This window comes from Tyto alba, unplaced genomic scaffold (genome assembly GCF_018691265.1).
Source record: "Tyto alba isolate M040663 unplaced genomic scaffold, T.alba_DEE_v4.0 Super-Scaffold_42, whole genome shotgun sequence".
Lineage (NCBI taxonomy): Eukaryota > Metazoa > Chordata > Aves > Strigiformes > Tytonidae > Tyto > Tyto alba.
The window spans coordinates 17,267,804-17,291,726 of record NW_024881318.1 but is presented as its reverse complement, the minus strand read 5'-3'; the positions used below and the strand labels follow the sequence as shown (position 1 = coordinate 17,291,726).

Sequence of the window (23,923 nt, the reverse complement as noted above, 5' to 3'; positions counted from 1 at the left end):
GTAGTAAGCAAGCTGAGTTGCAGCCTCTTCCTTTCTAAAGGAAATATGTTATTACTCCAGTTACTTCCTTGCTTGCCCCACTGATTTCAGTGAGTACAACAGTGTGACTGTTTCAACATCAAGAGACTGTTATTTTGGAAATAAATTTGAGTGAAGTCTAAAATTTGCTTGATGTTTTCATATCCATAAGTTATTTTTCTCAAAGTTTTACAAATTTTGTCCTTATATAAGTCCTAGACGTGAACGACTTAAACAAATGTTAAAAATTGATATTCCCTTTTTGTCCACAGTTTTCAGCTGTACCAGAAAGTATTTGTGAGTAGCTCTGCTGTGTTGACTAGAAGTCTGTGAGAGGCATCACAGCTTGGCTCACTGAGCTAACAAAATCTGGATACAGCTTTTCATCCTGGAATACTCCCTTTCTTGTCAACTCCTACCTCGAAGATAAGCACCTAATTGATTACTCTGCTTCACAAGTGAGATTGTTTCCAGCAGTGCTAGATCTCAAAGATGGACCATCATGCAACACAAATGCCAAATTATAGTTACTATAGGCTCTGAAAAAGTCACCTGGAATTAAAAAAACAAAACATCAAAAAAATCCCAAACAAAAACCAACAAAGCACACAAGCACAGAACACAATAAAACCTAAAAGCATTGTTTCAACTCTACAGCATGAAGATGATTAAGCGGCAAATTTTTTAGCTGATCCTTTAAGAATATGTATGAAGAGCACCTTTGTAGAAATGGCAAATCTTCACTCAAATTTAAGATCATAGCAGCAGAGGACGCAGTATATTTAGGAAGACTTGTAGTGAGCAACAAAAACCTGTGTTTAAATTTCTGTTTTGTACAGATAATGAAATCCTGGAACAATCTACACAATGAAAGAGTAGCATTCAGATAAAATTTTTTTTTTAGACAAAGAACTCTTTTAAGGTGATATTGGAAGACTCAAAAGGTGTTTCTGCACAAGTCTTAAAAAACATGCACTCATCTGTCCTAGAGCTAAAACTTGCGCTACACATATGGTGGTTATTTTGGAAGGGCAATCCTCCAAACATATTAAAAGCCAACTCAGACATCTCCTTGTACAGACAGTCACAGTTTCTCTCATTACTCATATCTGTTTCATACTTTATCAAAGGAAAACTTGTCTTGTTCAGAATGCAGTAACTGTGGAACCATTAACAGCTCCCATCCCAACACAGCTGATCAGTATAGCTCTAAGAAGCAGCAGAGAAGGTATTCGCTGAAGCTCTGAAAAGAAAGGGTAGCAAACATGACCTCCTCATTGCAGGCACAAACTCAAAAGTTAAAGTTTTATGGATCCCCCAACAATATGCATTTGCATTAAAACCAGGACAAAAGGCATTCACAAACATTAGAACCAGAAGTGTTACAATTCATTCTGACCTGGACAAAACAGGCCACAAAATTTCACCATCAGACCCCTTAACAAAAATACCATGAAAAAAAATTTCCATAACTTTCCTCTGAGCTAGAATGAATCTTTCAGAAAAACATTCAAAGATCAGGAGAGAGGAAGAAGTCACTTCTTCCTTGTAAATGCCAAAAGGGACTGTTGGAATGATTCAATGTGTACTACAGCTATCCCTCCCTTTCGCATAACAACTTTACAAAACTTCAAACTTGTCTATAAAATTTTATTAAAATGTTTGTCTTTTTGCAGTACAATGCAAGGCTTAACCACATGCACAATAAAGTTATGATTTTCAAATTTAAAATTTACTGCAACAATGAAAAAAGTGGTATAGACCTTCAGTTTGCAAAGCATTAATTTTAGCTTAAAACAAGTCAGTTGGGCATTAGTCCCTTAAGACTGAATGACTAAATGGCATTTTGGACTAGCTGAACTAATCCTATTTTAAACTGGATTTCAGATAAGTCACAGAAATTATGTCGTATGTGACAAAGACAGAAGACATTTTCTTGGGGGAGGGATGGATGAGAAAGTGGAAACAATGGACAAGAAATACAAGGAAGTAAAATAAGGAAAGATAAAGCAAAATATACTAAGCTACATGGAATAAGAGGGATGTGAGAACTAGAATGATGATGCTAAAAGGCAACACTAGAAAAGATTTGCTACAACCTATTAAGAAATACAGGATGAATTAAATAAAGGATGTTAATGAAAATTACATTTCCTAGTTTTTTAAAATGTTTATAGCTAAAAATGGCACTGAGTAAACCAGTGAACACTACTTCTCTCAACTGGAGTGAGGATATTGCAAAGGCATGAGTATCTTCTGTATCAGTCAGTTGTTGGCAAATGAGATTTTGGCTTATGAAGATATACCTTTATAAATTATGAACCTTTTCAAACATTGGAGCTCACTTAATTATTTACCATAATATGTCCTATGAAGTTACCAGGAAGTTGGGAAAAAAAAAAAGTAAGACTAAAAATACACATGAAAAATCTGAAGTTCAAAGACACTTTCTCCAAAATCTGCCTGACTGAACACATAAAACTTAATATGTAACAGAAAAAGTTACAACGTTATTCTTTCCACAAAACCTATTTCTAGTATTGTTGTGAGAACTTTATTCTGAATACAACAGCACAAAGACTGATACTAGATTCAAACATTCTCTTTCCCTGGAAAATATATTGCAAGTTATTTGAGAGTATGTAAAACAAAAAATAGACAAAAACATTGCAGAAAAGTTATAAATTTTACTTTAAAATTAATGTGTTGCTCATACGTGACACAGCTACTAGAATTATGCCAATCAGACAAGAGTCATTAAAACTGTTACACATTACTGAAACAGTCTATATAAATAACCACATACAATACAGACTACAAAAAAAGTACTTCAGAAATATTTTAGAAAGCATACTTTTATTATATACGGCTCTGAGGGCTCTAAAAATTACTGATTTTTGCACATAGAATTGTGTGAATTCAAAATCTATTCTCCTAAGACTAGAGTCAAGTTCAATCAGAAAGTTTTCAGTATTCCCTATTAAGAACATAAAGACAAGAAAGAAGTAATAATTTTACGTCTAACTCTAGATACGTATTATTAGAAATGGAAATTTTTCCTGTTCTGAACCTCAAAAAGGGACAGTGGAAATGTTCATATTTCCAGAATAAAGATAAAATATTTAATGAGGAGACTAATATTTTACAAATAAGTAATACACATCCTGAATTATTAACTATTTAAGAATTAATACAAACAGCTTAGTAGATAGAAAACAGATGTAGCACAAAAAATTAATTATACAGATATGTACACATAAACATAGTTATATACTCACAAATATGATTTCTACATCGTTTCTTATGAGATCAACTATGTAAGAAAACATTTTAATCTCTAATTCATTATACACTTTGAACTGCGTTCATAAGTCATCCAGCACACAGCTGAAATCCTCTCCCCCATCACTTGGTTCATCTATTTTGAGAGATGACAACTCTGTAAACATAACTAAGAAATGTAGATGCTTTAAAAATGCTAACCATTAAAAAAGGACCACTGACCAGTTAGTAACATCAATTTCACAATGTGAAATGATCTACTTCACTCTGAGATCAAAGAAGCCAAAATTAGAGCACCAAGAAGGAAAGCAATCTTCTCTTTTTTACAAGCTATTCTGAATTATTTCCTGTACATATTACTAATGTGAAAATGCCAGCCAATTGTTTCCCAGTTCCTTTCCTCTTTCTGCATACAATGGACCCTAGAGACAATGAGGTCTGAATTCTCCTAAAGACAGAACCTTTTTGTAAGCTTATTGTCACATAGCATCCCCTGTGGAGGTGCCCTGATAGAGTTATAGTGTAAAAGAGGCAGATGGGACTTTGTAACTGCGTTCTTATTGTATCATGTCAAAACACGCCTTGGAAAACCACATTTCAGTTCCAATTAAAAATACAGAAGAACCTTAAGGCCTGTATACACAGTATTTCTCACCACTCCAGCCACACTGATGTAGTTACAGTAGCACCAGTTATTTATACAGACACACTTAGACCAGTTTAAATCATACATACAGCAGTTACATTTCACTGGATAAATTACCAGGTTAAACTAACATAGCTGAAGTATAGCTTAAGACCATTTAATTGCTCCCACATTAGGTATTTGCACTGGAGTAAATAAATAATTTCAGGCACATCGTAGCAAGGTTTCCAATAATGACAAGCCTATAGACGAGTTTCACTTTATTCCCCCAAATCACCATATAATCAAGCATATAAACTAACTGTCAAATGTTTGTATTTAATTTCTAACCACAGAAGTAGCAAGTCTAAAAGAACAGTAGAGTAAAAGATATAATGTAATTAATATTAAAAAAATCTTACCTTTATTAGATTTGGATGACTTGTTCTTGTTAGGTTTAAAACAAGAGCCCCTTGATTTATCTTCTCTATCCTTAATAAATTTCTGTACATCATCCAAAGAAAGCTTTTGAAGGACAACTACAGGCTTAGCTCCTTTATTTAGATCTTCAACTAGCCCAATCTTCTCTACTTTGTCCTTCTGTTCACCTCTAAATTCAGTTTTTCTTGACTCCTGAGTAACGTTGCCATCTTTATCACGCTTGATTTTTGGAATGACAAAATGTTTCAATGCGCCAGATCTTGCACCCAACAAATAACTGGGAAACTCTGCTTTATTGTCAGCATGTGCCTTATTACTATCTACTTTACTTTTATTACCATCTGTCCTTCGGTCATCCTTGCTGTTGGGTGATTTAAAGCCAGGTTTATCAGGTCTTGATTTACCAGAATCTCCTTTACCTTCCTGTTTAATACGAGGACTATCAGGTCTTGATTTCTGATCCCCAGAAGAAAACCTTTCCCTTGATTCACCAGACTCATGCCTATGTTTCCTTTCAAATTTCTCAGGTTTTGAACCATCAGATTTAATACCATGCTTAGAATCATGTTCATTTTTGTTTGAGGATCTCAAATATTCAGGCCTTCTAATCTTGGATGGATCTCCTCTGTATCTCTCTGACTCCCCTCTCTCCTCAGATCTTTGTTTAAGGCTATCATGGTCACGTCTCAGTATATCAGAAACTGAACGCCCATCAGGCCTTTGTTTTGTTGGATCAGATCTACTTTCAGGTTTTACCCTTAAAGGATCAGATTTCACATCTAGTTTATGTCTAGATATTTCAATTTTTTTATCTGACAATGGTTTACTTGAGTCCCTCCTATTGTCATGCTTATGTTTTGGCGTTTCGGGCCTGCCTTCACTCTTCTGTTTTGGTGTTTCGGGCCTGCCCTCACTCTTCTGTTTTGGCGTTTCAGGCCTGCCTTCACTCTTCTGTTTTGGCGTTTCGGGCCTCTGCCTTATTTCCTGTTTGCCATTATTTTGTTTTCCCTCATTTTGTTTCATCTCCATTTGCCTGCTCTCATTCTGTTTTGATTCTGTCTGTCTGTTTTCATTTTGTTTCACTTCCATTTGTCTGCTTTCATGTTTGCTTTCATGTTTAGCTTCTAACTGTTTGTTCTCGTTGTGTTTACTTTCCAACCGTCTGCTCTCATTTTGTTGAAATTCCATTTGTCTGTTTTCATTTTGCTGGATATCCACCTTTTGACCCTCAAAGTCTGACTTTTTCCTGAAAATCTCAGGGTGGTTTTCAGGTTTAAATTTAAGAACTCCAACAGTGTCTTCTTGGGGAACACACACAAACCCATCATTATACTGCTTAATTTCTTCAGGTTTTTTGATGGTGTCCAAATCCTGAGTTATTGTTGCCTGAGAGTCCGCTCTTCCTGCTTGCTGCAGATCAATACTAACCATCAACGCTGGCCTCGCACCATTTCCTGTAGAACCTGTCTCCTGAGAAGCTGCTCTATTTCCTCCAGTAGCACCTCCAGACTCCTGTGGTTTGTTTTCTTGTTTTCGCTTCTTCAGAGGCTTATCTGCAAGTTAAAAGAGAAAAATCACAAATTATGTTTATATAGACTGGTAAATGTCCAAACATTCCCTCTACTCCCACCAATTAATTTCCCTCAGCATGTAGGTACACACACAACAAAATCCATTGAATTTAAAAGCAAAAATAGAACTTCTCTAGCTAACACTTTTTAATGTATTCAGACTATCATTCATGGTCAGTCTACCACAAGTGCCAATCCATCATTAAAAGATCCACCCTCAAAACATATGAGATCAAAGACCCTCTATTATTTCCAAGAGAACTACCTAATAAAGAAGCAGCAATACATAAGGACCAAAAAACCCAAACAAACAAAAAAAAAAACAACCCACAACAAACCAAAAAAACGTTAAAAAACCCCCAAACTAATCAGTTACACTTGAAGCAAAAGTCTGCAAAGACGAAGTTAAGGTGCAAACTAATTTTTGAGGAATACCACTGTGAAAGATTCTCTTCCACAGATTCAGCCTGCTTCATTACACATGTACTAAGCAAGGATCTGCAATGATTAAGACAGAGGTTCTCCCTGCTTAGTTCCGAGCATCAGTTGGATTTCATGCATATTTTAGCCAGGGAACACATGGTGAACAAAAATTATTAAAGTAACTCCAACGCTCCATGCTTCTCTTTAAAGCAAAGCAGTATACCAAGAGTTGGAGTCTATACCATAACACATACATATTGGGTGGGGGGCCACTACACACTTAAAAGATTGAGTATATTCCCTTTGAAACCACAGTGCTTTTCATGGATGAAATAAAAAGTTCAGTGATAATTTTATGTAAGGTCATGTTGACTCTGCAATAAGACTTTCAGTTTATACTAAAAAAAATAATCATTGAGTAAAATACAGAAAAATAAAGTGAGCCAACCACACACCCTTGTTATGTGGCAGAATTCTTAGAAATGAGAAGCACATGGAAATATCCAAAAGAATATTTTTCTACTCATTTAAACTATAACCTATTTATATTACCAACATGGTACTCTAAACTAAAATTAATTTCTGCCATGAAAACCAAAAGCCTTACCTGCACTAAGGCTTATATTCTAATTTTTCAACTATCATTGTGTCATTTAAAAAAAAAAAACAACAAACCTTTGTCTCTGATCAGGGAATCTAACTTTAAGTCTAAGGAATGACTAAACATAGGTTAGAAATTCTGTTGTAGATCTATTGTCCAAATGTCTAGACCACAAATGCAATGTAAGAAAAATAAAACTTATGCTGTGCGTAGGTTTGTGGTGCCTTATCACCACATGCAATGAGCCAGCTCTCTTTTTGGAAGCAGGAGAATGAATGGTAAGGAGGATACAATCAAGGAACAGGGAAATAACTCCAAGTTAAAAAAAACAAAACAAAACAAAACAAAAACCACAACACCCTTTCAAACTGTAAACCAGAATTACAACATATGACTTCTAATTTCTTCTATATTTGTAGAAGAGTCTTATTTAAAAGAATTAAAACTTTGAAGGCTTATCTCCAAAATTAATATTAGAACACAGTAACAAGCAGTAACATGGTCAATTCCAGTGATGTGAACAGGCTTTTTTTTTTCCCCCCATCACTTTCATTCTCAAATCTATTTGTACAGCTCTAATTTCCTAACTTCCAAAATTATGTGCGACATTTAACAGCTGGAAGACAGAGGAGACAGATACAACAAACTCCATGCAGAAACTGGTCAACTGCAAATAAGGAACTTCACAAAGTTCAGCAGAAACCTATAGGAATGCCTACCAACTTTATGATAGACATGTGAAGCAAAGTAAATTTCCCAAATCAAAGGTGCAGCTTTTTAGCATGGAGATTTTTGCTTTTTCTGTATTAGAGCAACTGTTGGATTCATAAGAGAACTTATACAGATTCATTTCCTTACACTGCTGATTAAAATGAATATATTTTTCTTTAAACCTTCATGCAGTGACAAAAAAATCTTTTTCTCCCTGAGACTATAAGGACTTTGACCTCTCCGAGCTTCATGGCAGGTTTTAGGAATGGTCATGAAGTAGAATCTTCCAGAGACTAACAGGTTTCAAATTTATTTTTTTTTTTTTTTAAAAACAGCTATGTTAATATACATACATCCACACACATCATTACCCTCTTTCTCAATTAAAGCTCTAAATTTTGAAACACAAATTGAGAAATTGGTGTTCTTCGGAAAAAGTCAGTCAGCTTGTTCATTTTAACCCAGAAATGTCAGTCACACTGAAAAAGTCCTGTAAAAGCTCTGATGCTGGATCTAACAGTAGCCTTTAAGACATTACTGTTACCAGTTATCTGCCCCATTCCTTTAACTGAGGTTATCACCTATAGCAGAAGGGAACACTCATTCACATTTCCACAAAAGCATTTCATTGTTCAGCATTTCATCACCATAAGGCACTAGTGAAGGTGGTTTTCATTAACCTACCAGGCTGAACAAGTCAGTTAAGAGCCAAGCAAATGTTTCCCTCTGCTACACCTACTACAGGAGCAAGGCAGATAGCCAGGAGCTGTGATGCCTTAAACAGCTGTAGCTGGGTCAGCCAAAACTCACCTTTCAGAGCCCTCATGCTGAAAGCTCCAAGATCAAACAACCAAAACAATTCAAGTAGGACCAATTTTTTCGCTTGAACTTCTGTAACTGACCAGGCTTAAAATGCTGCTGTTCATCATCATCCGAAACGTCAGATTGTAAATTGCGAACATATAAGTAGGCGTTCACATCACAACTTGGCATACATATTCCCTCTAAATACTGAGCTCTTCTGATGCACCTTCTTCATTTTTCTTGAAAACTGAATACTGATGTTTTAGTGAGTTATTATAACCACAACCTGTTGACATCTTATCTAAGAAAAGCACACCTTCAAAGTTTTCTTTTCCTAAACGGCAAGGTGATTGCAGACAGAGTTACAGATTACTCACAGATTTCTTCATACTTTCAGTGCATCTCGATGGTGATCTTCAGAACTAGACTTGATCATTACTGGTTTGCCTCTATGAGATTTCTGGATCCAGGACAAAAAACTGGCCCAAGTATATGAAAATATCAGGTTGAACTAGGGCATAAAAGGTAGGATGAGTACATAGTACCACTATCTTCATCGAGCATAATGAAAAAACTCCATTGAATGAGCACAAAAACTTTTTAAGTTGCCATGATAGCTGCAGAAATCTGAAAGCTGAAATACACCATTGGACTTCAAGGAGTTTATGAAATCTTGAACTTCTTTTGAACTATATGAGAATAATCAATAGAGAATCAGAGAGGTGAGGAGAGAGTAATTACCCTCTGAAAACAGATTTCTTCATATCTTCTCTTTTACAATCAAATATATGCAAGTTTGCATAAATCTTTTTTGTTATGTCATGAGTCCCAATACCCCTTAGGGGTTTGATGCACAAATGAACTTAGGAATTTTTACAATATCCATTCCAATATACTTCATATCCTTCAAGACATCAGTATCCAAGCTTCATCCACTTCATTCCACAGACAGTAGAATTTCTTTTTATTATCAGGATCTAGGATTAATGTTTTTCTTTCAAATCCTGCAGACCTAGACTCAAAGCTTGCTACAGTTCTGAACATGTAGGCTTACAAGCTCTTGAGATCTTTTTGCTTCACTCTTTGTAAGAGTTTTCATAATAAATGGAGTAATTAGTAAGCCACAGAAGAGCTTTCTGACTATATTAGAGATCAGGTATCCAAGTCTGTTTTCAGATTCTTTTCTATTGAGAAACATTCATTCCTGCCCCCTCCCACCCCCGAATGTAGATGCATCCAAAACATCTAAATTTTGTTCAATTCTTGAACAAATTTATGACAGTTCAGATCATGGTCTGATCCCAGTTATTCTCTTATGTATACATCCTTTGGCTTGGCAAATCTGCATGAATGTTCTCTTTACATTGCAGCATGCATACCAAAAGGTAGTACCTTGGTAGTCAAAGCAAAATCATAAGCTATGTTATTCTAGAAAATAGTGGAGATATTCTGTCAAATTAAATGGGTTACTGTGGTGCAAGAAACAAAACATTACAGGAACCACAAGTTTGAAATGGAAAAAAGATTAGCTGCATTTCCAAGCAGTTATTTCTCACCTGTCCTCTTATGAACATTTTTCCTGGAGACAGGTTGTGGCCTTCATCTTTGGAAATATCTGTGTGTCAAAATTACGAGTGCTTTCAGATTTATAAATTAATTAATTCATGTGGAACCTTTGTGCAAAAAAAAACATTGCACTAGAATAACCACAGATACCTTCAAATACATTTCTGCTGAAACTGCAAGTCAAAATGGATGTGCCTGAAAGCTGTTTAAGTGTTAGGTACAGCAGCTGGATCAGGGGAGCTATATGAAAAAAGTGACTCCATTCTTCCATTTAACCTTAAATATTTCCAAAGCCACAGCAAAAACACTATTAGTGCTCTAGTCTCTGATGTTACGGCTTTCTTGCAAAACCAATGATTGCCTTAGTCCCAAATGAAACTCTTTCAACAAATTAGTATAATAGGATGATAGCCTAAAACCCTCTAGAACTGCTTGTCCAAGCGAACTGGAACGGGCCTTTTTGTAAGTATCTGTGAAAAGGTAACAAGACTAAATAATAACTATGTGTATGGTTGCTAAGCTTCATTTTAGCAAAATGGTAACACTCTATTAATACTGTTTGGCAGACTCTAAAATCCAAAGATTTATGAATGATCTTGAATGATCTCAAAGGCACAACAGATAAATTATCACTTCCCCATTTACACCTGCTAAGGGATTCAGCTTTAGACTTGATATCCAAGATGGTAAAATGTATGCCTCTTCAGAACTGCAAAGAAGATAGATCCTCTAATGCTAAATTCTGGGTGAACCAATTTGGATGTCTCCAGTACAAACTTCCTTTTTTTAAAGCATAACAATTAAAAATTTTACATGTTAAAACTCTGACACTCTTCAGAGATTACTGGGATATGCCTCCACTCATTTAAAATACCACTTATTTGAATTATTTAAATCAGTGATGAATAAATTTAAACCAAATATACCAGTCCTAAGCAGTTATTACTTACTGTCAACCTTTACATTTTTTAACATCAGAGACAAGTCAGCCAGAGGCCAATTACAAAATGATCTTATTTAAACTAACAGTCAAGATTAGGAAATTTCAACAGATGCATAACTATAAATGTAAATAACAAATCTGTGTTTACTGACAACTGTTTTCTTTTCCTAGCTATTTTTCACAGATCTCTTAAAAGTTGTCCAAGGGCCCTGTCCCCCCAGCCCACAGTGTTCTGTAGATCACAAGAATCTAAACCAATCAATCTGATCTTGGTACAAGGAAGGTTTATAATTACTTTAATGGTACTGATGAATGATCTACCAATGGAGTGAGGGCAAATATCCGTTCCTATCTTTCTACTCCTTCATGAACATTCAGCACTACTGACCATGAAAGTTTGCTCTCACCTGACATGACCTCCCTCCAAAGTCATATTCCAATAAACAAAAAATTGAACAACCAAAGAGAACTCTTCCAATCAGTAGAATAGATTCACACAGTACTAGCTGTTCCCCTTGAAGAGGAGATTCAGTAAACACCGGTCAAAAATTTTATTCTCACTGCTTGCTCACTTACAGAAGAAACTAAGCAAGTGAAGTCATGAACCTCCTATAGGAAGCTTTATAGAACAGAATGTAATTTCAAAGTCTCCGAAGTAGTGACCAGAGAGCTTCCCGCTGCTGCAGTTCAGAGGAAGGAATTTCTGAGAATCTGAACAAAAACAGCTGCTAATTTTTAGCAATCCACTAAAAGACTTTATCAAACTTCTTATCACTGTGCAAAAAAGGAAAACCCATCAGGAAGGATGTCCAAACTCATTCAGGACAAAATACCAAAAGACTACAGGAGCCTCTGACATGCCGTAGTGTGTAGCAGAAATCAGAATTTTTGTTTTGGTAGTGTTGCTTGTTTTCTTAAATATAACAATAATATAATCAGCATAATTGGAGAATAAAATATCTTATGAATTAATCTTATACTTAAGGATGTGTGGTAACTGATTATTCCCTGTCAAATACAGTAATACAAAAGAAATATTACACTAGAAAATAACAAGAATTGAACTGCAGAAGAGTATGCTCAAGCATCTACACTTGTTTAGAGCTTGGAAGCTGTAACTTCACAATCTGAATTTAATATTGCTTTTACAAACAATATGATTTTAACTTACATATGAGACAGATTTTTCTGACACAAATGCTGGGTTTTATCCATGTGATTGCTTTGTGAAGAATTATAGTTCTGTAAACTCAATTGTCAAAATATCTGAGCAAAACCTGAAGTGCAAATACTTTGAAATACACAATGCAGCACCTAATTTCACAAGAAAAATGCAACACACTAACAGTAGACTTAATGAAAACTATTTTATGGATCACTTACAGATTAGCATATCCAATTAGTTTTTAATTAATTAGTATGAAGAGCAAACTTTATAAATAAGGAATGACTTTGAAATTTCCCTTCCTGATGTGGATTTTATGCTAACATAATACCTTGCATTCAAAAATATCTTCAATTAATTAGATACAGTAACATTTATACTGCATGATAATGAAAAAAAATCTATGTCTTTTTAGGTTGGTGTCAGAGTGAACTTAGTGACTATGAACTATAAAATGTTGGGCTTAAACTTTTAATAAGGTTTATTAATTACACATGCCATTTCTTTATCAAGATTTAAATCCATTAGAGAGAAGTAACTGTCCCAAAACGAAACAGTCATTACTCAGTAATATTATAAATCCTTTCATCCATCTAACAAGTACAATCAAAGATACACGCTACATGCATGTTATATTTAATTTTTTAATCTTAGTTTAGCTACAAATTAAAAAAAATAAAAATAGACTTCTTACTAAACTGCTAGATTTTAGTTATTTTTTACACCTGCTTACAAGAGCAGGTTTCTGTGCTACCCCATGAAAGTACAACCCGGGATAAATGGGCGAATGGGATATCATATTGCACAAGAGCACCAAAATAAACACCACTTAAAAATATGCCTCTTCTTTTTTTTTTTTTTTAAAAACATATTTTTTATTCTATTAGCTTTTTCTTCTTTATAAAAAATATTTTAAAAGAAATTTTTCCTCTATAGATGGAAACACTACAACACTGCAGTGCAGTTTCTCTAGATAGGAGAGGCATTTATTTCTCTTACTTTCTTAAAACACATCACACACACACACACACACCCTTTCATCTGTAGGAACTGAGGTCACAAAGCTGCTTTTTCTTGCGAAAGCTATATGAGGTGCCAGTTTCATCCATTACATCACACTACGAAATGCAGACCTAATGAAAGCTTCTATACACAAAATACACAATACCTAATTCTCATATTGTCCTATGACATATACACACAATCATTAGTATTTTTACATTGTCTCATTTCATCTTCTGGTATTAGTGACTGTAATCTTCTGCAAGATTATGATACAAATGACTACACTTGTAGCTTCATTTTTAAGGAAATAAAACCCCTGTAACATATTTCTGGAAATGAATGCTAATATACTGGTTATAAATACACATTCTGTCATTTCATTAATTGGCTACACAAAATTAGATGTAAACAAGCTATTAATTCTTAATAGTGGTCTTCTATTCCTCTTTGTTCCTATTTGGGGAACTTTTTAGGGGTAGATTGGTAATAAGGAGAAAGGGAGAGGAGCTGGATAAGAACTTAAAAGGTAAGAGAAAAAGGTTACTTACCTATAACTGTAGTTTTGAGAGTTTTGCTCCGGCAGATTCACACTCTTGGGATGTGTGTGTCTGCTGCTATGGGCTTGGAACAAACTAAAAAAAGAAGGGCCCACAGCAGGCATCCAACTGCCCCCTAACTGATCCAATTATTGGAAATAAAGTTATTATAGCTTCACTTCTTACTAATTCAGAGAATCCACAGTAAGATTCCAAAGAAGTGGGTAAAATGGATCTTCAGATGTAAAATATATAGGGAAAAAAAACACAGATACAAGTAGGTTTGCCTCATTTTAAAAATGCTTCTAATGCTTTTAAGTTTGTAAAAAAATATTAGCCTCCCAATGAAACGATTAGTGATTAATGATTTTATTACTCTCTCACAAACTCCAGAGAACAGTGCCTTTTACAAGTAAAAGAATAACTCCTTAATCTGTTAGGACAGCTGCATTATATATTATATAAAAGTGTCTTGGAAGTAGCCTAAAATCTTAACAGTGAACGTACAATACTATGTATGGAAAATCTCAAATTAAAATTTAGCAAAATTGAATAAAATAAAAAATTGAAGTAATTTGAAAAAGAATATCTGAAAAATATGGGCTAATTTCTGTTTTTTCAAGTAACTTTCAAGGTTATCTTCCCTTTCCCCTTCCTAGAAGAGTTAAAGCTCCTTTTAACATTAAAATCTTAAATATTTTTGATTCATAGTATTTGGGGTTTTTAGAAAAGCATGAAATATCTTGAAGTATAAACCTTGAACCTGAAAATTAGTTCAGCAGCAGGTTTAAATCTTGAAGAACAAGAACAACTTAATGTAATGTTCTGGGAAAAGTTTGACTATACACAAAAATAGCCCACTTGTATCTGAACAGTGGCAAAGCACAAGTTAATGCAAAGAACTGAAGTTAACAAAATTAAATTTCTCCCTCAACATTCCCTGCTCTCAACCAAGGAAGAAAAGATTTTTAAGAAGAACTGAGATTCCTGGGACATGATTTTCTAAAACTGAACAGGATTTCTTGTACTTTCTTGGAGTAGTCAACTTCAGAATGTGAACAAAGAAAGCACAACTCCAGTTAAGTGAACAAAGTAGACTCAGAATATGAACCTCTCCTTGGTTCAGAAGTATTCAACAGCACCAAGTACTACAGGAAATGTGACTACTGATGGTGATTAGAAGAGAATAATGTGTGCATGAAGCTTCATTATCTTTCTAAGGAAATTTTATCACCAAAATATCACAATGCACCTAAGCAGAGGATGGTTTATTTGTCAGTTGTTGTGGGAAAAGATAATCCCTTTATTGGCCCTCTCGAATCACTTTTTTTCCAACTCAGATAATCTAAGTCTTGATAAATAATAGCTGAATATATCTGTAATACTACACATCCTTTCAAAAGAGATGATCTAGATTGATTGACAACTTCTATCTCATGAGGGTATAGAGGCCATTATTATTGTTCTGAGGCTATTAAACATAAAAGATGTATTAGAATTTAACTTCTAGTGCCACGTGTCTTGATCTCCAAAATCTCCCACTATTTCTTTCATTAACAGATACAAACAAATTACTTGCAACATTAATCAATACAGAGATAACTCCTTGACGGAAAAATTAGGAAGCAGGAGATTGACTCTTGTCCTTCCACATAGAGGACAAGGATGAAACCAACTTTTTCAAACTTTGCACCTCTCTATCATGATGAAAAGACTATATAATCCACTTACTCCAAGATCCAAATAGACCAAAAGAATAGAATTATAAAAACAAAGCTCTGAAAAGCACTCAGACATGAGGCAAAAGGTCTCTATTATAAAATCACCCCTTATGCACATTTGATATTCACCAGGTCAAATCTGTCAGATTTTGCATTCGTGGTTTTGCACTAAGAATTCCTTTTCCAGAAAGCAAAAGCATAACTATCAGGTTCCAGAAAGATATGCTACTTCTCAAAGAAGGTGGCATTTCTGCAAACACTGTGTTATTTCCACATTTGAAACAGAGACTGTTTCCTACTTCGAAGGACAGTTTATTACAGAAAGTACTGTAATTACCAAAGGTCTTTAATCCCCATTCCCCACCTCCACCAGGTATTATAAAAGGACCTCAGCATTAAAAAAAGAAAGACCTTGGCATTACCTTAGGCAAGTACAGTAGTTGCATAATTTTTAACAAGACCTGCCCTCGCCCCCGCAAATCTCTGCCTCTCCTCTGGAATAAACAGTTCTAACACACTACTGGTTCCAAGCCTTAAAAAGAATATATCATAGCCAACTAAAGCCTTACTGTTAAAAATAAAGCGTCTGACAACCTTTAATGAAGCATAGTACTACAGAGATTTCATGTCTTAAAAAAAGGGACAGAAGAGACCAGTAATATTCTGTTAGAACTTGTGAGAACAATTCCACTTGAAGTAATTTATGAAAGACAACAACATGCACCTATACAGAAAGTGTAATGTGACTGTAGTATGTATTCTCGTGCCTGATTACAAAAGCAGCAGAGATGCCTTCATGCAGATTTTAGCATGTGCTAGCATCTTGAATAAGTTCTCTAGAGGGACACTTGTTATTGTTTAAAGCATCTGCTAGCACTATGTACTGCCGTTCTAATTAGACTGAATGCTTGTTACAATCACACTATTTTCTTGACATAATGTGATCTGAAGTTATAGTATATGTACTAAAATGCACAAATGCCAGACTTTTTTATAAATACAGTAAGCAGCTTTGCAAAAATGAATTATTTAGGAGTTATTGGATATATTTCTAACAGACATATTCCCACAGGAACAACAGGGAACTTCCTCCTGTGATCACACCAAACGAAGCAGCTGTAACTAAAACAATCCCAGACTGTATCAACTAGTAGACATAGTATAAACTTATAAGCAACAGCAAACACATTACCAAAAAATAAGAACCATGTTTCTCCAAGGTAACAGCTTTACAAGAAATCTGCCCCAAGACTGCTAGAAATCATTCTCCTCAATACTATTCCTTCATGGCTGAAACCTCAGCAGCCAAAGGCAAAGAGCTGCTGTCTAGCATAGTGGCAACTTACCACCAGTAAATAAATGCTGAACATTTGTCCCAGTTTAAGGCAGCAACTCTTGCACCTGATTCATAGCAGTTGCAGGAACTCAGGAAGAACTGAGATTTGCTAGAAGACACAGGTTGAAGGGAAGCATAAGGTTGGAACCCATATTTTGGAAGATGTTTATGGAGCAGTGGTGAAGGGGAGAGATCATATTTTATAAAAATGACTCCTTTCCCTAAAAGAAGCAAATCAGAGCCTGCCAGTGGCTAAGTAATTATGGTTAACAAACCTTACAACTAATGCTCAATACTTCCTGAAAGCCAGAACAAAACAGAAACTGTGTCTTAGTCTTGCTCTAAGTGTTTGAAGGCTGCAGTGCACCATCAAAAATATAGTGCATTTTTCCAGATGCTTCTCAGCTAAAAGGTACTGGAGATACCACTTGAATTGTGTGGATATAAAAGAAGCTTTTGAAGTACTATGAGACAAACCACAAGGTCTTCATCAATAAATTTAAAATTAGTAGAAGAGATTTAAGCAAAGTAACGAAATCCCCATTTCATTAAATTAAAATTAAAGACAGTAGACATCTCTCTTGAGGTGCGCAAACATTATCTCCACATATTCACAAACAACAACATTTCCTTAAAAGACTCGATTTAGTTATCAAATAAGAAACACACACAAACACACACATAAAATCTCTGTCTTCCCCCCAACTCCCACTCCTGCCCCCTGCCTGGCACCTATAAAAACAAAAAAATCTTTCAACAGGGAGAAAATACATGCTTTCTCTGCTGGTTAAAGACCAAAACCGAACATAAATTCAGTTGCATCCATGCAAGTATGTCCAAAATTGACCATTTTCGCCCATTAACTTCCAAGATCACAATTTGCGCCATTTTCCACTTTGCAAGATTTTTCTTTAGAGTATGTAATAAATTAGCATTATACCATAAAAGATTTATTTCTCAGAAGTTAAACATAGTGCAGAGGAAGCTTCTGAAAAATACTTATGTTAACCTACCGCTATCTAACTTAAAAAATACATCTTATCTTCAAGATTTACATGTGGGCTTTGAATCTACTTGAGATTTCTGAAGCCTAACACCTTCAAACCAGTTAACAACAGAAAAAAAACAAAAAAAAACAAAAAAAAAAACAAAACAAAAAACCCCACTGAGGATAGATTCAATTAAATCAGTTAAGACAACCAGTGCAGCTACTGAAGCAAAGAGAAAACATTTCAGAGGCTCATCCGGTTCTGTGCTAGAAACCACATAGATATATGGTAGTTCTCTAAAGCTTGTAATGCCTACATAATAACTAATATCCAGTTGAACTAACATTGGAGACAACACAGCAGTATGTATTATGCAATCATTACACTGCCTTTAAAAGCATAGATGTGATTTTAATCTAACACCTCTTTCATGTTAGGTTCAAATGGGGATATGAAGAGAAATAGGATAAAAGAGTTTTCCTGTATTTTCTCAAATTAAGCAACATGGGTAGTTAATTAGTAATTCAACTACCAAACTTGCTATAAATTTTAATTTATGGTGCTGCTGGGATTTAGAAACTATAAACAACATCAATTGTACTTCATTCAGTCTCATGGTTCAACATAAGAATAGCTTAAAAATAATTTTGAAACATAAGAACTTCACTTTCCATCCATTAAGACCCCAAATAAAGAATATCAGATATTAAAAATATGCATATATGAGAAATTACAGATCATTGTTGGAGGGGAATGGAGATGAATGTCACAGAAGAACCTACACTGAGTAAACAGAATTGAACTATGTGACAATGAGAGGAAGTTTTTCTTTTTATATATATATATATGGGTTTTATAAGCATATATATATATTTATATAATATATATAGTGTATACACAGACACAATCCTTTTACCTTTATCTTGCACTTCTTTTGAAAATCGCTCCCTTTCAATAGCTGATTCACGTTCTATCCGCTCAATTTCAGCCAATGCATCCAATTCTACTTCATCATATGACGTTATAGTTCCTTGTTGCGAAACCTGTTGCTGTGTCTGTACCACAAGAGTTTGAGGTTGTTTTGCAGCAACTGAAGTGTTCTGTTGTAAAACAGGCACTTGTTGTGCCTGAAGGAAAGCTGTCTGTTCGTGCTGCGGCAAACACTGAGTAGCGTTTAGTGGGCGGTTAACATCCTGTGGAGTAACGGGTGTTTTAGAAGTCTGTCCTGGGTACTGCACATTAAAAGGAATATCACCCTCTGACACACTGCTGTTTTCCAAACCAGAAAGCATATCATCCTGCTGGTCCATATCCGAAGATCTTACACGAGAGAGTCTTAATGTAAGCTTAGTGGAGTCCTTGGAAGGAGAACTAATGATATCATACATTGCAGCTTTTTCAGTCTGGTCTTTTTCATCCTTGCCTAACTTCATTTTCTTTTGTTTCTTTTGCTTTCTTTCTGGAGAATCTAACAATATGTCTGGGGGAACATCTCTAGGTGATGAATAAGGTGGAGGCTGAGATTGTTGGATTAAAGGTTGTCTTGATCCTAGAATAATAATTCAGAAAAACTGAACAGTTATGTTGTTTCATGTTTATATAAAAACACACTAAATATAACCTACATAATTTTAATGTGTATTTCTACATATATCTGTGTTCACAAAAGGTCTAAATAAGATTGGGTAGGAAGCACATCATTCCTAGATCAAGATGTAATCCAGATAGTTGCAGTCTATTTCCTCAAAATTTTAGCAGTCCACTGCAGGTAAAGAAGGAATCATTTCAGAGAAGATGGAACAAAAATAAAACCCACAACCAAAAAATAATAAATAAAAATAGTACCTGCAGGTTCAGAATATCAACTATTAGAAAACGGTAAATGAAAGCAAGTTGACTGCAGAAAAAGGAAAGATCAAAAAGATTCTTCGTAAGGTCCAGTGATGAAGACTTAATGATCAGTGTATAGGCATTAGCTATTTCAGCCACACATTTTTAATTAAAAAGAAAATATAATCAAAACATACACAACCTCAACTTTGATTCTGACAGTTAATTTTCAACTTTTTTATTATTATTATTATTTATTTAGATAAACTCATTCCAACCTCCCCCACTCATTACTACCTAGAAAACACTAATTGTCTTAAGGCATTTTTCTACCATTCCCTGCCTTATATCCCGCCACCCCCCCCCCCCTTTTTTTAACTATATGAATTTTTACTTCTGCATGCACTACTTCTAGGCATCTAGTGAAAAATTTTAAAGAGGACATTTTAAATTAAAAACATTCTGCAATTAATCACATTTAATTTTTTTTGTTCCTCAAGTTAAACGAGTTCCCCGTAATTGTTAGCCCAGAAAAAAAGCTTTGAAAAACAAAGAAGCTTTTCAACCTGTCCAAATTATAATTTTGAGCTATAATTTTTGGCTTAAAAATGAATATTTGTGGCAGATGGGAAGTCTATTGGCTGGACCAACAGGGCCAAGCTCCTCTTGTTAAAGCAAACATTTATCAGAGTCCATTCATCCACTGGGGAATAGTAATCTTCAGAAAGCAGTGACTGAGATTATTATTAGTCATTCTGGTTCAGGTCATCATATGTCAGTACTTCTAATAACAATCAAAAACTAACTGGAATACAGGTCCCCACGTGCTTCATTCAGGAAACACCACTAAACAAGAAAGCAGCTTTATTCAGCAGCTTACATTTCTACCAGGTATTTTAAGAAATACTAAGAATCACTAAGCAATGTACTGACCTGTGTGTGAAAAAAAGAATGGATACCTCTAGCAAAACTTCGGTTCACTAGAAAGTGTGCCTTTACTGATGACTTCTTTGCACAGACTGCTACAGTTACTTTCTCTCCCTAGTACATTCTGTGAGAACTACTACAACTCCTGTATGTTGAGAGCAGGGTATGAAATGGATTTATCTTACCCCTTCTTGACCATCAGCAACAACTCCGTATTCTGTCAGTAACATCCACAATGTTGGGAAGCACTATTTTGACTCATCCTGATTCTCAAGACCTTTCTACTACTCCACTTCCCCTCCTCAAACTAGATATCACACTCAACCACTGGTGTTGAAGTCCTGGCTACACCCTATAAAGACCTCTCACTTGCTTTTGACCACAGACTCCTATTCTTGTGATGCTCTCCCGCATGAAATTAATGTCTTTTTTGGTAATTTACAAGATTGGCTTAGCATTATGTATAGAAGAAATCATAGGCTACTGATTTCTTTGACAATAATGACTACCACTCATGAAATACAAGCTGCATTTTTATTTCTACAAATATTAGCGGAAGCTCAAAACTTTTCAAAGAGATCTTACTGACATCTTACTCTTGAGTTACTTCTGAAATGAATGCTTCTGAAGTTGCAACAATGGAACATTTACTGTTTTTCACAGTACACTTCAAATAGAGGACACAGATTTGATTCTCCCTTGTCCCAAATTCAAATATGACAAGATTGTTCTGATTTGATATTAATTTGGTATTTGTCAGGCTGAAAAATAACACTGCAGCAACAGATAAGGTAGTTCTTTTTATCTTTGGGTAGACTTGAGGAGGTCAGAAGGATTTCAGTGCATTCCATTGAACATATTCAGAATCCAGTAAACAAAGAAACAAAAGTAAAGTTTTCCCTCCTATAGGCAGCACTACGAATAAGTATTTGAAATGATCTTCCTCCTGAAGGAAATTCCTGACAGGTGTTGATAAGGAAGGCCTATAAGCTGCATTTTAAGAGTACATGTTCTGGCAATAACTTCACATGTTTCTGAGATGTCTAATGATGGTTAAGCCTCTGGCAACAAGGAGGCTTAGAAGCTAAATGCCTGTGTATTGAGGTGAAAAGAAATTGAAAAAGATGAAGCATTCTGAACAGTTTCACTCTACCACAGACATCAGTTGTTCTGAACAGGTATCTCACATTGAACATGTACCACATTTTGTTGGATGCTTAGACCTCAGACAAAACACCACCCATTACAGAGAGAGAGAGTTGTGCCTATTACTGTTGAAATCAGTCTTCAGTATTTCCTATGGGAAAAGGCTTGAGCCATTGTATGTCTGAGAACAAAGCTCTTACAAAACCTGTTGATAACAGAAGAAATGATTTAATGGAAAGAATACACAAACAGACAGTTATGATCTGTTTGCTGAAACAGTTGAGATTCCAAGGTTGAAAAGGTTTTTGTTCTACAAAATGCTGTCAATGTAGTAAATCATACAACGATTTCAGATCTTTGGGAACAAACTGAATTTCAGAATAGTCTTTTAGAACAGAGAAATATGTAGGCAGCTTTTGAGTCTAAATCTAGGACTGTGCAATAATTCAGGAGAAAAAAAAAAAATCTGACTTTCTGTAGTGATCTTCCATAGTATTAGTAAAAGAACTTTGTGCAGTCTCTTTTTGTATGGCAGGAATATGTAAAACTTGTGAGATAACAAGAGACTCTCCATTGATTTCGGAAGGTCACTGTACCATTACTGAACAATGCATACTGATGGTCAACCAGGTGTCCTGGGTTGAGTGAGTGGTGGAGTTTTTTGGTAGCAGGGGAGGGGGCTATCGGGGCAGCCCCCTGTGAGAAGCTTCTCGAAGCTCCCCCAGCTCCAAGTCAGCTCCACTTCTGTTTGGGAAATTGAGCCAATCAGCTGCGCCTCTGCGATAACGTATTTAAGAAGGGACGTGGTGACGGGCAGTGGGACTTGTGAGGAGGAGTTGCTGCAGCTGCATGAACACCAAGGTCAGTGGAGGAATGGAGGAAGAAAGGAGGGGGGAGGTGTGCCGGAGCAGAGACCCCCCTGTATCCTGTGCTGAAACAGCAGGGCGGGCCCCCCCTTGCCACCCATAAAGATCTATGGTGGAGCAGACATTGATTTATGGCCTGTGGCTCCTGCTTGCCTAATCAAGGTGCTGTGCCCGAAGAAGGCCGGGGTCTCATGGGAAAAGGAAGCCCCGCTGCTGTAATTCAGTGCTGGGAGGATTGCAGCATGTGGGGGAGTCCCACGCCGGAGCCGCCCGGGAAGGGCTGCAGCCGTGGGAGGGAATCCAGTCAGAGGAAGTTAGTGACCCACAACAGAGCAGTGTGGGGAACGCTGCGGCCCGTGGGAGGAATTCATGTCGGAGAAAGTTTGTGGAGGACTGTCTCCTGTGAGAGGGGGACCACGATGGAGCAGGAGGGACAAGTTCTGGACATTCCCCTCACCGAAGATGAAGGAAGTGGCAGCGCTGACTGCACCCCCCATTCCCTGCCCCTGCGCCACTGGGGGAGGAGGTAGAGATATCGGGAGCAGAACTGAGCCCGGGAAGAAGGGAGGGGTAGGGGGAAGATGTTCTCAAAATGTGGCAATGCTTCTCACTGTCCTACTCTGCTATTTGTTGTTAGTGTCTGTAATAAATGCATGTTCTTTTTTTTACTTCCCCTAACGAGTCTGCCTCTTGCTCATGATCATAAAGGGGAATTTTTTCCCCATCCCAGTCCTATCTCTAACCCCAAGCCTGGCTCTCTGTCCCTTCTCATTGCTGGAGGGGAAGGGAGAGAGAGCTGCTGCATTGTGGTTGGCTGCCAACCCGGCCTAAACCATGACACCAGGTAACACCAAATGTAGCTGAGAAGCAGGTAACATCAATAGGAAATAAGGCATCTACAGAGAACAAATACACTCATGAACAAAACCTCCAAAGCCTTTCAGTAACAGTCATCCTGTCCACCCATGATAATGCTAGGACTGGTTCTCTGTATTAATTAGTTTTCCAAGAGATTCCTAGTGGTTGATGGCACTGAGTATGTAAGTTTTATCAACTGCTGCAGCAATTTGTAAATACCTTGTTTCTGTGGCTCGACTGATTTCTTATCAAATCCTCCATAATGCAAACAACTACAAAATGCATTGCATTGACAGTGACTTAGCCTTCTTAAAAATGTAAAGTTTCAAAACCACTTCTTTGAGAAATTGGAAGAGTTAATGTCTTAAACCTTGTGGCTGCATATCAACAGTGACCCACAGGTGCGTGGGAGGCCAACTGGCATGGAACATGGTGGACATGCTGGAGGGTGTGCAGTTTCGTGTTGCCAGGCAAAGAGTTTATTTGAGGAAGGGGTTTACGACCACCCGAAAGACCCGTCACAACCACCCCTCACAGTGGCACCTGTGCAGAAGGTCAA

The 23,923-nt window shown here is 36.2% G+C and overlaps 1 protein-coding gene across 3 annotated transcripts in view; it reads right to left on the bottom strand.

The window, feature by feature from the left end:
- NIPBL (NIPBL cohesin loading factor) overlaps positions 1-23,923 on the bottom strand; it is a 168,439-nt gene that overhangs the window by 57,732 nt on the left and 86,784 nt on the right. For 2 of the 3 annotated variants that reach the window (XM_042804992.1, XM_032992323.2), the window contains exons 9-10: positions 18,654-19,286; positions 4,348-5,919 (exon numbers count right to left, since the gene is read on the bottom strand). In XM_042804992.1, the coding sequence (XP_042660926.1) occupies positions 4,348-5,919; positions 18,654-19,286 (2,205 nt within the window). The remainder of the gene's footprint in view (positions 1-4,347; positions 5,920-18,653; positions 19,287-23,923) is intronic. The other variant, XM_042804993.1, reaches the window with a different exon arrangement.